Source organism: Macrosteles quadrilineatus, unplaced genomic scaffold (genome assembly GCF_028750875.1).
Source record: "Macrosteles quadrilineatus isolate MER2022 unplaced genomic scaffold, UCM_ALF_1.0 Scaffold_47__1_contigs__length_942521, whole genome shotgun sequence".
NCBI classification, from domain to species: domain Eukaryota; kingdom Metazoa; phylum Arthropoda; class Insecta; order Hemiptera; family Cicadellidae; genus Macrosteles; species Macrosteles quadrilineatus.
This window is the reverse complement of record NW_026542640.1, coordinates 186,679-203,543: the sequence shown is the minus strand read 5'-3', so window position 1 is coordinate 203,543 and position 16,865 is coordinate 186,679. Positions and strand designations below refer to the sequence as shown.

Below are 16,865 nucleotides of genomic sequence, written 5' to 3'. Positions count from 1 at the left end.
GTTCAAGTATTGAGAGAAAAGAATTAAAATTGTAATGCTTCGAACGTCAACTAATCAGCGGATCAGCTGATCAGTTGACCAATTTAATTGTTGATCCGACTTGTTCATGTTGATACTCGCGTATTCTTAATTAAGTTGGTGGAAGTCCAAAAATAAATGAAATATTTGCCGAATTGTACCTGATACAATATTATTTATGGTAAGAATGCTGCTAGCAATGTAATATTTAACGAAGTTTAACAAACACGTAATTACAGGAAATCAGCTGATTATACAACAAGTCGTTGCATCACTTTCAGTGGCAATGACAATACACGAAAACATAACCTCTCTAAAAAGTTATCATTAGTGATTGTAAGTAATTAAATCCAGATTGATAGTAATTAAAAAACGGTCGTAGGTAAAGTAGTGTACGCAACTCGCGTTAATAGTCTTTACGACACTCGTAGAAGTTTTTAAGGCACTCGCCAAGGCTCGTGCCTTAAATTTTCTACTCGTGTCGTAAAGACTCACTTAACGCAATCGTTGCGTAAACTACTATTGCAGTCCACAAACAATTTTTGCTGCTGTTTCTCCCCATATTATCTAGGTTTATTTATTCTTATATTTTTTATTGAACTGAGAAGCAATATTTGGGTTAAAGAGCGGGTTTCGGAGTTATGAATTATCTCTAGTTCTAAACTAGAAATAATCACAAGATTTAGTCCAGAACTACAGAAACTAGGTTTTGGAGATCAAGTTCTGAACTGAGTATATAGTTTTATTTATTTTCATTTTATTTTAATTTATACGAAAATTTATTTTATTTTCATATCGCAGGTTCCATGTTACTATTTTAGTTTCCCCAGTAGTTGAAGTATTCAGCTGTGCAATTTAGCGAGTTTAGTGCTGAGTGTGGTGTTTTACATGCGAGTGTCGTTGCTTGTATTTTCTTTTTGTATATAGCTAATTATAAATTCTAGAATGACTTATACACTTTAAATAAGAAAGAAAGGTGATTAAAGTTCTGTGTGATAATATTTTTTACTTAGAAAGACAGCAAAATTGTGTTAAATTGCAAAGGGGTTTCACACTTTTTTAAATAGTAAAAAAGTTAAAATCATAAAATAATATGATTCCAGGATTTATTCCGGGATCGCCTTGGAAAAATCCCAAAATCTCGGGTTTTTACTAAAGCCCTGGGAATTTGACCCCCACTTGTGAGCAGTAAGGCTTAAAAATTGTGAATGTTCATTGAAAAAAATTGAAGTAAATGCCAAAAGTTCGTTGACATATTGTTCGGTCATGTCGTTCCAAATCACAATCTAGTGTTATGTTTTTTGAAATGTCAAGAACTATTATTTTTCACGAGAATATATCAAGGCAAATATGTTTAATAAATACAATTGTGAGGTAAAGCCATCACTTGTTTTAGGTTTTTTCCTCTATTCTAGGTTTAAAACCCAGTTGGTGTTTTAGGTCCCACTTCTAAATAATAATATAAACAATAACATTTCAAAATGTGTAAATGGTTTTTTTGAAATCTATATGTGTTTATGGTACAAGTGTATCTCTCTTCCCTTAAAACTTCGGTAAGGCCCCTGTTATACTACGGTGGTTAGCCACGTTGCTAGCCACATGGCCAGAGTCTGGCACGCTGGCCACATCGCCGGTCACCTAGCCAACAGTCTGTTCAACGCAGTTCAGTTTTCTAGTCGTAATGATGCTATCAAACAGTGAGTACATGTTGTTACTAGCTCTCCTTCTAAATAAAATAAGAAGAGGGAAAAGAACAGTGCACGTTCTATAGTACAATCCCAAAGAGCAGGATTCTAGTGTGCGCCAAAATGGGTAGCTAGCCATGTCGCCAGCCACTGTAGTGTAACAGGCTACCATATAACAAAATGTTAAAAAGTACACTTCCACAGCTCGGAGCAGCCACGGGCCGGGAGGCTAGTGACTGTATCGTTAAAAACAGCCACCGTGCACTTGGCTGTTTTAGCCACCCAGTCGCTCATTTTTGTACACGTCACCAGCCACTGTAGTGCTGTAGTGTAACAGGATTCCATTTGATTCAGTGTAACACTTGCACCTGTAGCTAGCCACGTGGCCAGTGATGTAGCTAGCCACCTTAGGGTAACAGGGGCCTAAGGGAGAGCTTGACTCCTTGGGCCCATACAGTTGGCACCCAAGACTAATTCTAAATGTCTCTAATGTTTTCATTCAGATTATAAACAAACATTTTCACTAAACTATTTACATACCTTGAATTACAGTTCACATTTAGTGTTTTTATCCACTACATATGTTTTGCCTAATATGGCATTTTCAAGTGGTTTACAGAATCATTATATCCAAATTGGACTTGTCAAATTGTAGAGTTTCAGGTTAGAATAGAAAAATGTATAAATTACATAGATAAATTTTGCACTATTGTAAGGATTTGGTAATTGCCACAGTTCTTTTTCAATAGATGAAGTAATCCTCTAATCCTAAGTATAAGCCTGCTATGAAAGCTGGATTTCCTTGTTGATGGTTTCCTTAACTTCTATTGAAGATATTCTACTAAACGTCTTCTTGGCCATTGCTGTAGACAATCTGGCAGATGCTGAATCACTGACAGCAATAGAGAAAGAAGCTGATGAAGAAGTAAGCTATGTTTGTGTGACACTTTCTCAGAATACATTTTTTTAAATTGTTATAGTAAATTGTACATAGTTTTTTTTTATTGCAATCCATATTAAAAGTACTGGGAGACACATTTTTTGTCAAAACAAGCTTGCATGTTGGTATCCCTGTTTTCTTTACTTCATTGCCGATCAGTTGACATGCATGGTTTCATAGTTATCCATGATGTTTAGTGTCATTGGGAATTTATTGTAAATGATAAGACTCAACATGATGTTTCCACAAGCTCAAATAAAGTATACATTTTAGATATATATATTTTTTTTACAGATCCGATATCCTTAAATTCGTATTATGTTAATAGTAGTTGATTTATTAGGTACATCATTAAAATGTGTCTCACAGTACTTTTAATCTGGATTGCGTAAAAAAAAAACAACCTTTATTATCAACTGTATGCAAAATACATGGTTCTTAAGTTAGGGACAGGATTTTTTTGTTCCTCTCAAAATCGTGTGTGTGTGTTAGGAAATATATTATTGTCAATCCTATGTAGTGATAGAAATTGTAATGAAATTAACAAATGAAAAATTATAAAATCTCAAAATCAGAATTGACATTATGATTATCTCCAATAACCGCAGTGACATCATGATCACAATAATTAAGTATTATCACAAAATTTCCATCCGGAACAAGTCCCATAACAGTTTAAATCCTGCCTTTTATAAAGAGCTAAAAAAATAAATTTTGAACAAATATAAAATGTATTTTATTGTACTGTCATTTCTATGTGTTAAATTCTATATTCTTATCCAAACGCAAATATTAATGTAAAATAAAGACAAACCAGATTCTTTAATATTAATGCTCTTTTTAGGCAGAGAAACAAGAAGAAGAACAAATGGAAGAGAATCAAGAGCAAGGTTCACAGATGGATGGGGAGGGAGAGGAACTCGGAAGTGACGAAGAAAGAGGAAGTTACAAGGATAATCTGGATGAGGAAACTGAAGAAATGTAAGAAATTTCACGTTGGGTTTTAGATTTCCCCAGAAAGGCAGTAATTTTCAGAATAATATTTCTACAAATGCTCTCTTCCTTTTTTTCTCTTGAAATGATGGATTCTGATGTAAGTGCATATTTTAGATCATTACAACAAGTATGCATGGTGAGCATGTTTAACTCTTATGAAATTTTTCTTGGGCACAAGTCTTTGTGTAATCGTAATGTTATATATTTCAACAGCTGAAAATCGATTTGGTACGACCACGATATTGTTTGTTATTTCAATGTTATCTTTGTTTAGGTCAGTCAAAGACGAAGACACTAGGAGTCACACAAAGGTTTGTCTGGAGGTTGGAGAAAACAATGATTACTACGAGGAGCAAAATGGCAACCAAGGTAAATATTGTATCACTTTACCAAAGCATCTCTAAACATTTTTACAATAGAGCATTCCTAGTTTTGGAAACAAATAAATTACAAGATACTTTGTTTGAATTATTGCTTTATTCTCAAGTTTACTGAGTACTGGTAGTCCTTAGTGGACACTGGACAGTTTTTTGTCAACCTCTGATTGTTCAGTTTAGACGAGGGGCTAACCTCCCATACTACATACACACTCCACTATTGCTGCACTGCACACTCATAATAAATTAAAATTTCATCTGAACAGTTTTGTACTTTTTATAAATGATATTTTTTATAAGTTATACTTTGCACTACTACTTAAAACCAATTAACTAGCAATTATTTCTTGTTCAATTGGTTTTTAATGGAGGATTATGGCTAAATATTCCTGTGGAATTTGTTAAAAAGTGTTAAACACTCAGCTGTCTTGTGTACTGGTTCCCATAATAAGTGGTGAAGTTTTAACTTTTAAATCTTATGATTTAAGCGCATCAAAAGTAAAAGGTATGCAAAAAGGTGATTTTTTCGGGTGAATGGAAAAGTTAGAAATTTCAGGAACCCCCTTCAATGATAAAAGTGGTAGTAAGTAAAATGAAGACGACAGAGAAAATTCTGACAAAATGAAACTGGACATTTTAACAGAGGTTGAAAGATATGTTACATTTTTAAGTTCATATGAGGGGTCGACGGAATTTTATCCCCCTGGAATTTTACCCCCTGGGCAAAGCTGACGTCACTATGACGTAGGAACCTGAGTGGCCAAAAGTTTGTTCGCGGCCGGAATTTTACCCCCCCCCCCCCCCCCCGGATTTGGAAGTCTAATGAAAATAGCCAGAGCGTGATTAATTAGATTAGCGATAAAAACCGGAATTTTACCCCCTGTCCATATAACTAGCGTTTAGACAACTAAAGATGTACGGGCCGGATTTTTACCCCCGGAATTTTACCCCCGGAATTTCACCCCCGGATTTTTACCCCCGGAATTTTACCCCCTGGAATTTTACCCCCTGGCTGATTTTAGAAATTGAATGATTGATTTTCTTATTTATGTTTTTAATTAATTGTAATCATTTTATTATTTAGTAGCCAATCTTTATTTATTTTGTAAAGAAATGTTCGAAACAATTATCATTCAGTTGATTTTTTATACGTCATATTAACCAACTGTTGGCTTAAAAGATCGAATCCTAATACTAGAATCTCAAAATTAAAATTAAAAACTTGTTCAATTAGTTAATGTTACAAATAAATTAATATACAGTAGGCTACTTAATAATAAAATGTTTGCTTTAAATTAAAACAGAATGAAGATAATTAATCATTCTCACTAATTTATATATCTGGCCAGGGGGTAAAATTCCGGGGGGTAAAATTCCGGGGGGTAAAATTCCGGGGGTAAAAATCCGGGGGTAAAATTCTGGGGGTAAAATTCCGGGGGGTAAAATTCCGGGGGTAAAATTCCGGGGGTAAAAATCCAGGCCGTACACTCTAGGTTTTTATAATTTTATGTGTTCTGATTAAATTCACAACCGTGAAAATATATGTTTAATTCCGCGTTTAATCTATCGAGCTGATGTCGCGAAACTCAAAAGTTCGCGGCCGGAATTTTACCCCCTGGTTTGTGACGTCACGTTTGCCCAGGTGGTAAAATTCCAGGGGGATAAAAATCCACTACCCCTATATGAGGAGGAGAGGTAGCTTGCGTGGAGCGTGGGGGGGACATAAAGATATCTGCTATTACTGATGCTCTTACCAAAGTGGATTTTTCTTCTTAACACTAGAATGCCTTTTATGAGTGATGGTTTTGTGTGTGAATGGAGTCCATCCATTTCCTGCCACTAGCCTAGATTCTGTACTGAACAATCAGAAGTAAAAAAAAAAAAAAATAGCCCTCTTATTAAGTACTTTTCTTAATCTCTTTGTAATTTTATTTAAATACAATTATTGTAAAGTAAGGAGCTCCATTTCAGATATTAGTGGAATCTTAATAATGCTTTGCTACAAGGCTGCAACAGTCTAAAAATTGTCCTTGCTTTATACGGTTTTGCTTTCCATAGAACTTTGTCTGAATTTGTCCATGTATAGCAAGGAATACCTGAGTATGATGACCCTTAAAATTTTTTGTAAATCATTTTCATTAAAGTAAAAAAAAGTTAATGTATAAGAAAAAGTGTAAATCTATTGAGCGATTAGATTAATGATAAAATTAATGTATTAGAAAAAAATCCTATCTGTTGAGCTATTAATAATATTAAACTTCTGGTTGTGAAAGAAATTATAGCGTACAAGGAGCATTATTTAAACATGTATAATAATATGTCATATTTTTTGTAGTTACGTTTAGTTAGTTTGTTTAGTGTTAATTCCCTTCATATGTTGACAAGTTATGACATAACAATAACTAAGGCTCAAAATGCAGAAAATATTGAAATATTTTATAGTAGAGTTTAGATCAACTGACCTTCCACGTTATTCGACTCTCTTTATGGCCACATGAGTAAATGAGCTGTTTACGTGTGGCGTGACTGTACATCCTAGTTAATGTGTCAAGACAACCACTTTTGTCCCCCTCTACTCAAGAGATGCTTGACTGAACTTCCCATTATTTAGCAAATTTCCCAGATAAGTAGGAAATGAGCTATTGTAAACCTTGTAAGCTTGTAAACCAACATTAATTCAAACGAGTTCCGGACTAGCATGATCAGACTGTGGGAACAGGGTTGTATAAGGTATAAATAAATTGGTTTTTTCCATTTTTAACCCTTAAAACATAACATTTTGCAAATTCTTTCCAAGACATTTTTTAGAGCAAAAAAACAAATAATTTAGTATATTGAAGAATTTGTGTACGCTTGATAAAATATTTAGTTACGAATAAATTTTGAAAACAAAACTAAAACTCTTTTACTTTTATGGAGGTTATTGGTTTACTAAACTGTTGTATTTAGTTTGATTATGGATTTCTTGATTAAATTTTGATTAGCTTATTCCATACTATTACTTAGGTATTAACATAAAAAAAATCTTAATTACTTTCCCTGTAGCAGAAACTACAAGTACGGAACCCTAATGTTATTTCAATAGGGAATAAATATGATATGCCTAAGGAAATATTCTGATGAATATTGAATCAAGCAAATGGAAATTCGCTTAAGTCAGCAGGTTTGCTGCAGATATATACAGCCCTATATAAATTTTCACACCACACAGTTTGTATATTTCTCATACATGCATACCTTGTTGACTACATGTACATCTCAAACATTGAACACACATTTAAGTTTTTCTTTTAAAGAGAGTACAAGATTTAACAGCCAAGCATTGTCAAACAGAGAAAGCATAAACCAATTTCACACTTTCTTTCTGTATATTTTAATATTAATTTTTTTTTTGTTGAATGTATAGGCAGTGGCGTAGCCAAGGGGGAGTTTGGGGGTCATAACCCTCCTTGACAAAAGGATTATAGGAAGGAAGATAATTAGGATGTAGCGGGAGACGATCATTATGTGTCCGTGATTGTGGAAGATGTTAATGCCTCCGTGTTATCAGAAGATGTTCATTAAACATAATATTTTATAGTAAAATATTATGTTTTACTATGTAATCATTGCCAGATTAATTACAAAATCAATAATAAAATTAAAATTAAATTAAATAGTAATAATAAAATTACATTATTATTACTTACAAGATGAATTTGTTATGGCAACAGCCATAATCGTGGAAGATATTCATAATGCCCCTGTGATCGCGGCAGATGTTCATGATGTATCTGTAATCGCAGATGAATTTCACAAATTCGCCGCAGTTGCGGGAGACGGTCACTATGTTTCTATGATCACTGAAGATGATCACAATGTATCGATGATCGCGGAAGGTGTCCATAATCCTCCCATGGAAGATGTACATGATGTTCCTATGTTTACAGGAGATGTTTATGATGTCTCTGTGATCGCGGAAGATTTCACGACTTTGCCGTGATCGCGGGAGATAACTTTAATTATAGTCTAATGTTATTCTCTTCCTTCTCAACCCTAAAATAACCCATGTGTTTGGTAAAAAAATTGTCTTTAAAAATGTTAGGAGACGTGACTTGCAACATTTTTAGTTCCAATGTTAAAACTTGAATACAAAAATATGGGGTCTTAAATATCAAAACTAAGTAGGCCTACAATATTAACATACAATACAGAACCTACCGGTACTCTAAAAATCGGACCTTACTGTTATTTTAATCTTATTATAATTAGTTTTCAACCTTAAATTCAAATTCCAAAACTGTTAACTCCACAATTGGGGCTACAGTAACGTAATGATCATCTTCTGCAATCGCGATTTTGTAACATGATACAACGATGTGAATTAAGGACAAACGTTGATTATTTGTTGAATTTATCAGTCATTACTTACATTAAAATTTCTCAATTTCATACACAATTTACATTTGCACTCAATAGAAAATGTTATTCAATATTCAAATATTGTGTGTTTGAAGTTAGAAGAAATCAAAAATACTCATTATATACTTACATTATTACATAATATTTTACTTTTTTTAAATGGCCCTTAAAATACCTCATTATTAATGTCCTAAAAGATCACGGGTGTTGCCCTCAGACCCCCCCCCCTCCAGTCTGCTATGTAAACCCCCCCCCTTACTCATTCCTGGCTACGCTACTGTCTATAGGCCTACTTCCCTTGTAATGTTTAGGTTTGGAACCTTTATTTGGAATGTTTTTTATGTTAAAATAATGAAAAATTTGTTTTCATTATTTGTTATGCTACCCGATCTTACCATGGCCAGTTCTGATTGGATTATTGAAACTCTACTGAATATAAAATATATTTTTGACAAGCACGTGAGAAATGATCTACTAAACTTATTCATTGTTTATCTTTTATCCTTGATCCCTCAACCTCAATTTGCATTCTTCTACCCAACAATTAATTTATCCATCACAAATTTTTCAGTATCAGTTTAGAAATTGTTCTAGTATGTTAATGTGGTGTGAGCTGCTTATTTTAACAGAGAAGCGCATGGAAGGGTCCATCTCAGATGAAGCAGTGCTGCACAAGGCATCGGCATTGCCTCGCCGCCTTTCTGATTCCAGCCAGAAAACAGAAAAAAAGCCTCTTCCCTTAGGCAGCTCCTTTTTTATATTTAGTCATACAAACAGGTAGGTTAAGCAGCTGTGCACCACATTTTATGCAATTTTAGATTCCTTTGTTGAATTTATAGATTAGGTACTCTAATTTATGACTATGATAAAATAATTTTTATAAACCTAAATTACCTATAACTCTTTAGGAGTCTGATAAAAATATTTGATCCATTGTGTTAGGAGCGGTTTCATTTTAAAGTACAACAAATTCAAAAATGTATTTTATAAACTGGACATCATAAGAACCAATCTATTAATTAACAAAGGAATCTAAAACACGGCTTATTGTTAAAATGTGTTCAAACAAAACTACGCAAATGCTATTTAAATGTGAATTTTACAATGTATAACTGTTCTCATCAGTTATTACTCAACTAAAACCCCCCCTCTCCCACTAATTCTATTTCACAAATAACTATTGATTTCCTTCACCCAAAATCCTTTTTTGCTAAACAGCTTTAAAAGTCCATTCTACTCCAAAATGTCAGCCATTCCTTATGTGTTATTCCTCCTTTTCATTATATTAACACAGTATAAATCATCTACTGCGCTGGAGATTAGTGTCATTATATTTGGACAAGGATCATCGGCTCCTTGTATCTATAGACAGATCTCATTGGCAGATGCTTGTTATTAGACTTGGAGCTAGAAGACGGAGTATCTGCAAGGCCTAGGAGACTCTCTGAATTCAACATGGCTGAGAAAAAACAGCCAATACCACCTGCATCCTCATTCTTCATTTTTTCAAGTACCAACAGGTGAAAAGACGATTCTTTGGCCCCTCTGAGCGCTTCATCGATTCTTTCATCTTAGTTCAATTAGTCCTCATTTCAACTTTTTTTGCTCTATGTTTTTTTTTTTTGCTTAGTTGCTATACTTATTTTGCTTATTAGTTGTATTTCTCATTAGATTTGCACACTCAATTGTCTTTCCTATGTTGCACCTTCTACTTCTAGGATTTTCAATTTTAAATTTAGTTCCAAATAAAATACTATATTTCAATACTTTGGCACAAAGCACAAATTAGATGATTGATGTTTATTTTTACTGCTTAGTACTTACAAGGTTTAACTTCCAGTGCCCAATCAATTAATTCAAAGCTTAAAATAATCATTAACAAAATGTCGTAGAAGTGAGTCTGGTACATAACTTTTTCCCTATGAAGTTAATTTAATCAAAGTGAAAAAATATTTTAAATCATAAACAAAAAAAGAAGACAAATCCTGAAACTTATGTAATGGTTTAATTTGATTGAAAAGTAAAACCATTTAAATGGGAACAAATATGTTCACTAAGTTTTGTTGAGAATGATTTGTTCACTATTTGGAAAACAACACTTCGACAACAGAAATTTCGATGTTATTTCTTCTTCAAGTCGAATCAAGAACAAGTTGGTGGTTGAATTAGATGTAGCGAACCCATATTGTAGTCGCTTTGTAACTAGCTAGCTGCTTCTTATTTGCTTATTGTTGTTAGTATTCTATCTTCTAGAACTTGTGGTTTTTTTCTCTCTTTTCTTTCTTCTCTAAAGTTTCTGCAATTTAAGGAGTATTTATGCTTGTGAATTAACAAAAACCCAGCATATTTTCTTTTCTTTTTCCAATTATTGCAATTCAAATACAATTTAAAATTTAAATGATTTTGATAACACTAAGTAGGTTCCAGTACATATCCTATAGAGTCGATGATGATTTCACAAATTCAAAGCAAGATAAATCATCTAAAATCATCATTCATCTAAAATGGTCATATGATCTTAATGCATCATCAACAGCTAAAGAAGATGAATTTCGTCAAAGGAAGCAGTGTAAATGTACAACTTAACAAGGAAATGTTGGATTTGCAACTACAGTCATAAAATGGGGTTGGATATGTTCATTATAAGAATTGCTGTATTGTTACAGTACCGAAGACCCCAGGGGAAAAAGGGGGCAAGTCCACTTTTGCAAACTTTTCAGGGCGCGCAATCTTAAGTTTCAAACCCTATACAGAATTCAATATTCGCTTTATATAAAAGGCAAATATACTGTTAATTTAAGATATATGTTTGTTATGATATCTACTTATACCGTTATATTGACTTTTATAATTATTATGTTTTAATAATATTTTTTTGACCTAACCACCACTTTTTTGGGGGAAAAAGGAGGCAAGTCACCCAAAACCAGGGGAAGAAAGAGGTATCAAAATTAAACAATACTGTAAGTTCAAAAAGTCAAGTAGTTTAATAATTGTTGAAATATTATAAAAACAATATTAAGAAATCTAAACATACAGTTTTTTTTCATTTTAATTTAGGTGTATTTTTTCTTCATTCACGAACATTCTTAAAAGGTACCGCCACCTGAAAAAAATAAATAAAATTACTGCCTCATTGCTCAAAATTGTATAATAAATCAGTAACCGATTTTGAAAACGACTCAATTTTATTTGGATTTATATTTAACAATATAGCCTACTTCATTACGGACTTACTTGTGTCATCGTTACTGCTTTACTTGAAGCTCCTTGTAGAAATTCTGGGACTCTTCACTGCAAAACTTCGCCAATGTCTGGAGGTCAAGTTATGGTTTCAGTCGAAAGTTTGTGCGGTCGATTTTCGTGTTTACCACGCATATCATTGGGTGCCATACCGGTATCTGTCAAAGCCTTTTGAATATTTTCTAATCTTTTTTTTTTTATATACCGTGGACGGAGCGAAAAGCCTTTTGACATACAACAATGTCAAGTGGATTGCCATTACGGGTTAATCTCACTTTATAGCCATACATGGCTTTCCTCAAATTAGCCTCGTTCATAGGCTTTCTGGGTTTCCTATGCTTAATTAATTGTATACTAATCAGTCCAGCTAAATGGTCTGTTTGCTTTTTCCACTCCCCGAGCTCATTAAATTTAGCGATCAACCCGTTTCTTTCATCTAAAGACAAATTATCAAAACATCGTTTATAGCAAGAACAGTCCTCTCCTAACTCATGAGATTGAGCCCTAATCTTCTTACTAGCATCACTTACTCGACCGAAACGTTTTCTTTTCTTAGGAAAACTGACACACTCATCAACATTCTGATCACTATCCGACATTTTCTAACCTAACACTGCACTGTTAAACCCACTATATTGCGCAAAATTAGGTCGAATCCACACATTCATACGCCAAAATAGGTTATTCACTGACAAGCGTCTAGTCTCACTGACAAACAAGTGGGTACTGGCTTGGCAGTCAGGCGGTGAGTCACTCGTTCTACAAGCAACAAGTAGAGACTTGCCTCTTTCTTCCCCACTACGTACTGGACTTGCCTCCTTCTTCCCCACACCCCCATATCTTCCAATGTAAATTACAGCCGTACTAACCTTCTTCTTCCCCTTTTGAGTTTACCATGTGAAAATTTCAACAACAAAGAACCGTTTTTCATCCTTAACTCAAAAACGCAAAATAGTGGACTTACCCCCTTTTTCCCCTGGGGTCTTCTAATAGAGTTTGTTGTTTTCATTTAGACAAATGCATTTGGATCAGTGGCTTTCATTTATTTACTTGGCAATTGCGGATTAGTTATTCTTAAAGAATCTCTTGTTCTTTATAATTAATACATAAATGTTATACAGGGTGACAAAAAAGTCTGCAAACAGCTTGATATCTTTTTAACTAAATTCGTTAGAAAGTTCAAACCTTTCACTCTTCACATCAACCTATGAAAACTACTTTTTGCAAGCATTGCCAATTTTTTACCTTCGCCAGGGGACGGCCCATGAGGAGAGGTACATAATCTTTAAAGTAAGCATAGGTTGATAAGCACATCATTTTAAAGGTCTGGTCAAGTGGAGTTCATTGCCTGAAACCGCGTCAAAAAATGTTCATCCGTTACAAAATGGCAGCAGTCCAAAGTTCTTGCGGATTATTCCTGCACAGGCCTTAGTATTGGTAAATACTCATAGTTATTAGTTAACATTAGCCGGAAAATCTGAAACCTGGTTAAATTTGTTTTGAAGATTGAATAAACTTAGTCTATGAGCTAGTTGACTTTAGAATACAATTTCAGCTCTCAAGCTATGTTTAATACGATTATTTATTTACCAATACTAAGGCCTGTGCAGGTATATTCCACAAGAACTTTGAACAGCCGCCATTTTGTAATGGATGAACCTTTTGAGACGCGGTTTCAGCAATGAACTCAACTTGACTAACCCTTTAAAATGATGTGCATTTCAACCTATGCTTACTTTAAACATTATGTACCTACTCCTCATGGGTCGTCCCCTGGTAGAGGTAAAAAAATGATAATACTTGGAAAAAGTAGTTTTCATACATGTAGGTTGATGTGAAAGGTTTGAATTTTCTATTGGATTTAGTTAAAAACATATTAAGCCGTTTCCAGACTCTTTGTCACCCTGTATATTTGTTAAAACAAAGTTAATAAACAAAAGGAAATATGTAGGCCTATGAATCTAAAAATTAAAAAACTAAAGAAGTTTAAGTGTGCCTTGGAATTTAAATATTTAAAATATGCCTAGAGTTAAGTGTAACATTAATACTGGTAACTTTTCTGTTTAGAGAATTAAATAAAGAATAAACTTTTTATGGTATGCAATAAGCTGTAATAAAACAAAGTTGATTTTTCAGGATAAGAGTATTCTGTCATTGGTTCTGCAATCACAGTCATTTTGGAAACGTCATCTTAGTATGTATTATGGTATCATCTGCTCTCCTAGCAGCAGAAGATCCTATTCATGCAAACTCAACTCGAAATGAGGTAAAATACTTTTTTCTTTTAGGTAGCCTATATTAATGTTGGGAACTATGAACATAGTCACAAAACCATTACTTACAGTTATTTATTATAACCTAACATAACTACAACAATATGACTGACAAGTTCTACACAAATTAAAAGCTTTTGGTATTTTTAACACTTCTTTAAATACCAAATCTTTAGGAGTTGAGGTTGACGTTGACAATAATCTCAGTTGAGACCAACATGTACTAAAATTGGCTAACAAAATTGCATCGGGTCTTTATGTTCTAAGAGAAATGTCGTTGTTATGTAGTCTTGACATATCCACTCTCACATTATGTTATGGTTTAGTAGTTTATGGTGGTACAAGTAAACACAACTTAGATACAATCTTGATTTGTCAGAAAGAAGCTTTGAGAATTATATTAAATCTAGAAGAACAAATATCAGTAAAAAATAAATTTTATGAGCTAAACATTTTGACGGTTTATGACGAATATAACCTTGAATTTATAATGCGTGTTATATATAAATATAATGAATTAGATCTTCACAGTAGTATTCATTATCATAATACTAGACATAAGAACCATTTTAATTTAGAGTTCATTAACCTACTTCTGGATATTGAAGATTTAAATTATTAAATAAACTGTTACCTGTTCAATATCCTTTGATTTTGTTGGATGACGACCGGTTTCGTGACAAAGGTCACATCATCAGGTCAATCCTCGTAGAACGATTTGTTAAATACACTTAAAGTTTATACCGAACACAGAACACATTATATTTACAATTATTTTCCCGAACTGAGATAGAAACCATCTGAAAACAGACAGAGCGTGATCATTTTGACTTTAAATCAAAGTCAGAATTGTTTCCCCTGCTCATATAATTAACATTTAAGAAAACTATACATGTACAACCCGGAATTTCATGCCCCTCGTAAAATTATCCGAGTAGCTAATGCTGAATTTTACCTCCCTGGAAATTTACTTCCTGACTAGATATAGAATTTGGCAGGAGTAATGGGCATCTTTTGAAGAAAACCTTTGAACAGTTAACTACCTACTTTGTATTGGTGTTAATATTTGTGTAATAAAATGTAATGTCACCTCACTCTAAGGGCATGTGGGGATGTGATAAACACTGAATACCGCGACCCTTCCCTCTCGCCGAGTGCCGAGAGCGGTGGGGCAGGGACGTAGTCATTCCATTGACTCTTGACTTTTATTTTTTTACATTTTTCCCACTCTCTACATTCTAATGTGGGGGAGGGGGCTGGGTGGATTTGTAGGGGTCGGTGGGAACCCTCACCACTCCACAGCCTATCCCCATCCAGCCCCATGCAGATTGTCAAAATTATATCCAAACAAATGTTTTGAAAATATATTTTTGTCTAGATATTAACTACAAGGAAAAGAAAAATCATTATTTTTACCATAACTTGTTTTACCATGTTGACAGTTCAATAAAATATAAATTAAAGATTAAAGCAAACCATTCTGCAAATAATGATAAAATCCCACCCTCTCCTTGATTTGAACAGATAGGTACAGAAGTAACAACACCTATAAATATTCAGCAATAAATGAACAAGTAAATCACACATTTTCCTGGCAAGAAAACTGCTCAAAAAGATGTTTTTCAGACTTAATTTTTCTAAATTTTCCAGGGCAGGACCCCTCTCTCCCGGGGTGTATTCCGTACCCCCCCAGACCTCCCGGAGGGCTAGCACCACCTGATTGCCCTCTCTTAGATATTTACTAAGCGAAACATAGCACCCTATTAGGGATCCCAGTCTGACCCTGTAGGTAACTCCTATTTTCATTCTTTGAACAGAAAATATATGTCAAATTACTATGCCCAACAAAACCAAAGGTGTAAACATAGACATTGGTAGTGAGATAAAAATGGGAGAAATTATATATTTACAGGTATAACTCGGCTAAAGTTTTATGGTTGAAATCCCTTTTTTTTTTGTTTCAGATACTTGGTTACTGTGACTATTTCTTCACATCAATTTTCACTTTTGAAATATGTTTGAAAATAATTTCCTACGGCTTTGTTCTACACGATGGGGCATTTTGCCGTTCAGCATTTAATCTTCTTGATCTCTTAGTTGTTTGTGTTTCTTTAGTCTCTGTTTTCTGGAAGTAAGTTTAGCTTTATTATCTTTGTCTAACAACATAGTGGAATGAATGTTTCACGTTCTTACTAGTAGATCAGAAATCATATTCAGACTACCGATCTGATTTTATTACTTTGTAAGACATATACATGCAAAAATAGTTAGTTGTTGTGTATAACAAATTTTGTTATCTGATATTATATGACCGATATGAATAATCGTGGGCATTCTTTTCCCTATGTTGTTAAGCATTTAGATAATAGTTGTAAAATGTTAGAACACACTGATCATTTTAGTATAGAATGCATATTAATGAGTGTGTATGTGTATGAGTTTAGATGTATGATGTAAGATAAAGATGTTAAGTACTCAGGGGAAAATACCTTATATCCTTCTATAATTTTGGATTAATGCTTAATTTATTATCTATCTATATTCATAAAGAACTATATATTATTAATATTTAATAATTAAGTATCCTGAGAATGTATTAAAAATACTAGGGCTATCCATAAATCAAGGTTTCCATTGAGTACCTGTTGAAGCTGTAACCAAAGTTATACAAATTTGACATGCAGATCACGGTGTGCCTGAATGAGAGAGGCTGGCAAACTAATAAAGAACATCTCTATAAAACTATCCAGGACTATGGTAAGCCCTGGAAGCTTCTAACACGCCGATCGCCAAGCAAAGTTTCCTCAAATTCAATCATTGTATCAATGGAAACTGGTGAACACCCGCTGCTGGTCTTAGTGAGCAAATGTGTACGACCTTCTACAAACTACCTAAACACATTTTCTACGTCAATACACTTTCCTCAGAGTCT

The 16,865-nt window shown here is 33.7% G+C and overlaps 1 protein-coding gene across 13 annotated transcripts in view; it reads left to right on the top strand.

The window, feature by feature from the left end:
• LOC129005959 (muscle calcium channel subunit alpha-1-like) overlaps nucleotides 1-16,865 on the top strand; it is a 332,295-nt gene that overhangs the window by 186,267 nt on the left and 129,163 nt on the right. For 9 of the 13 annotated variants that reach the window (XR_008491886.1, XM_054435029.1, XM_054435022.1 and 6 more), the window contains exons 16-21: nucleotides 2,537-2,628; nucleotides 3,488-3,624; nucleotides 3,914-4,008; nucleotides 9,047-9,194; nucleotides 13,797-13,926; nucleotides 15,898-16,064. Coding sequence is in view for 12 of the 13 variants with exons in the window: in XM_054435029.1 (XP_054291004.1) it covers nucleotides 2,537-2,628; nucleotides 3,488-3,624; nucleotides 3,914-4,008; nucleotides 9,047-9,194; nucleotides 13,797-13,926; nucleotides 15,898-16,064 (769 nt within the window). In the remaining variant the exon portion in view is untranslated. Of the gene's footprint in view, nucleotides 1-2,536; nucleotides 2,629-3,487; nucleotides 3,625-3,913; nucleotides 4,009-9,046; nucleotides 9,195-9,816; nucleotides 9,938-13,796; nucleotides 13,927-15,897; nucleotides 16,065-16,865 lie in introns of all 13 variants that reach the window. The other 4 variants (XM_054435032.1, XM_054435024.1, XM_054435026.1 and 1 more) reach the window with 1 other exon arrangement.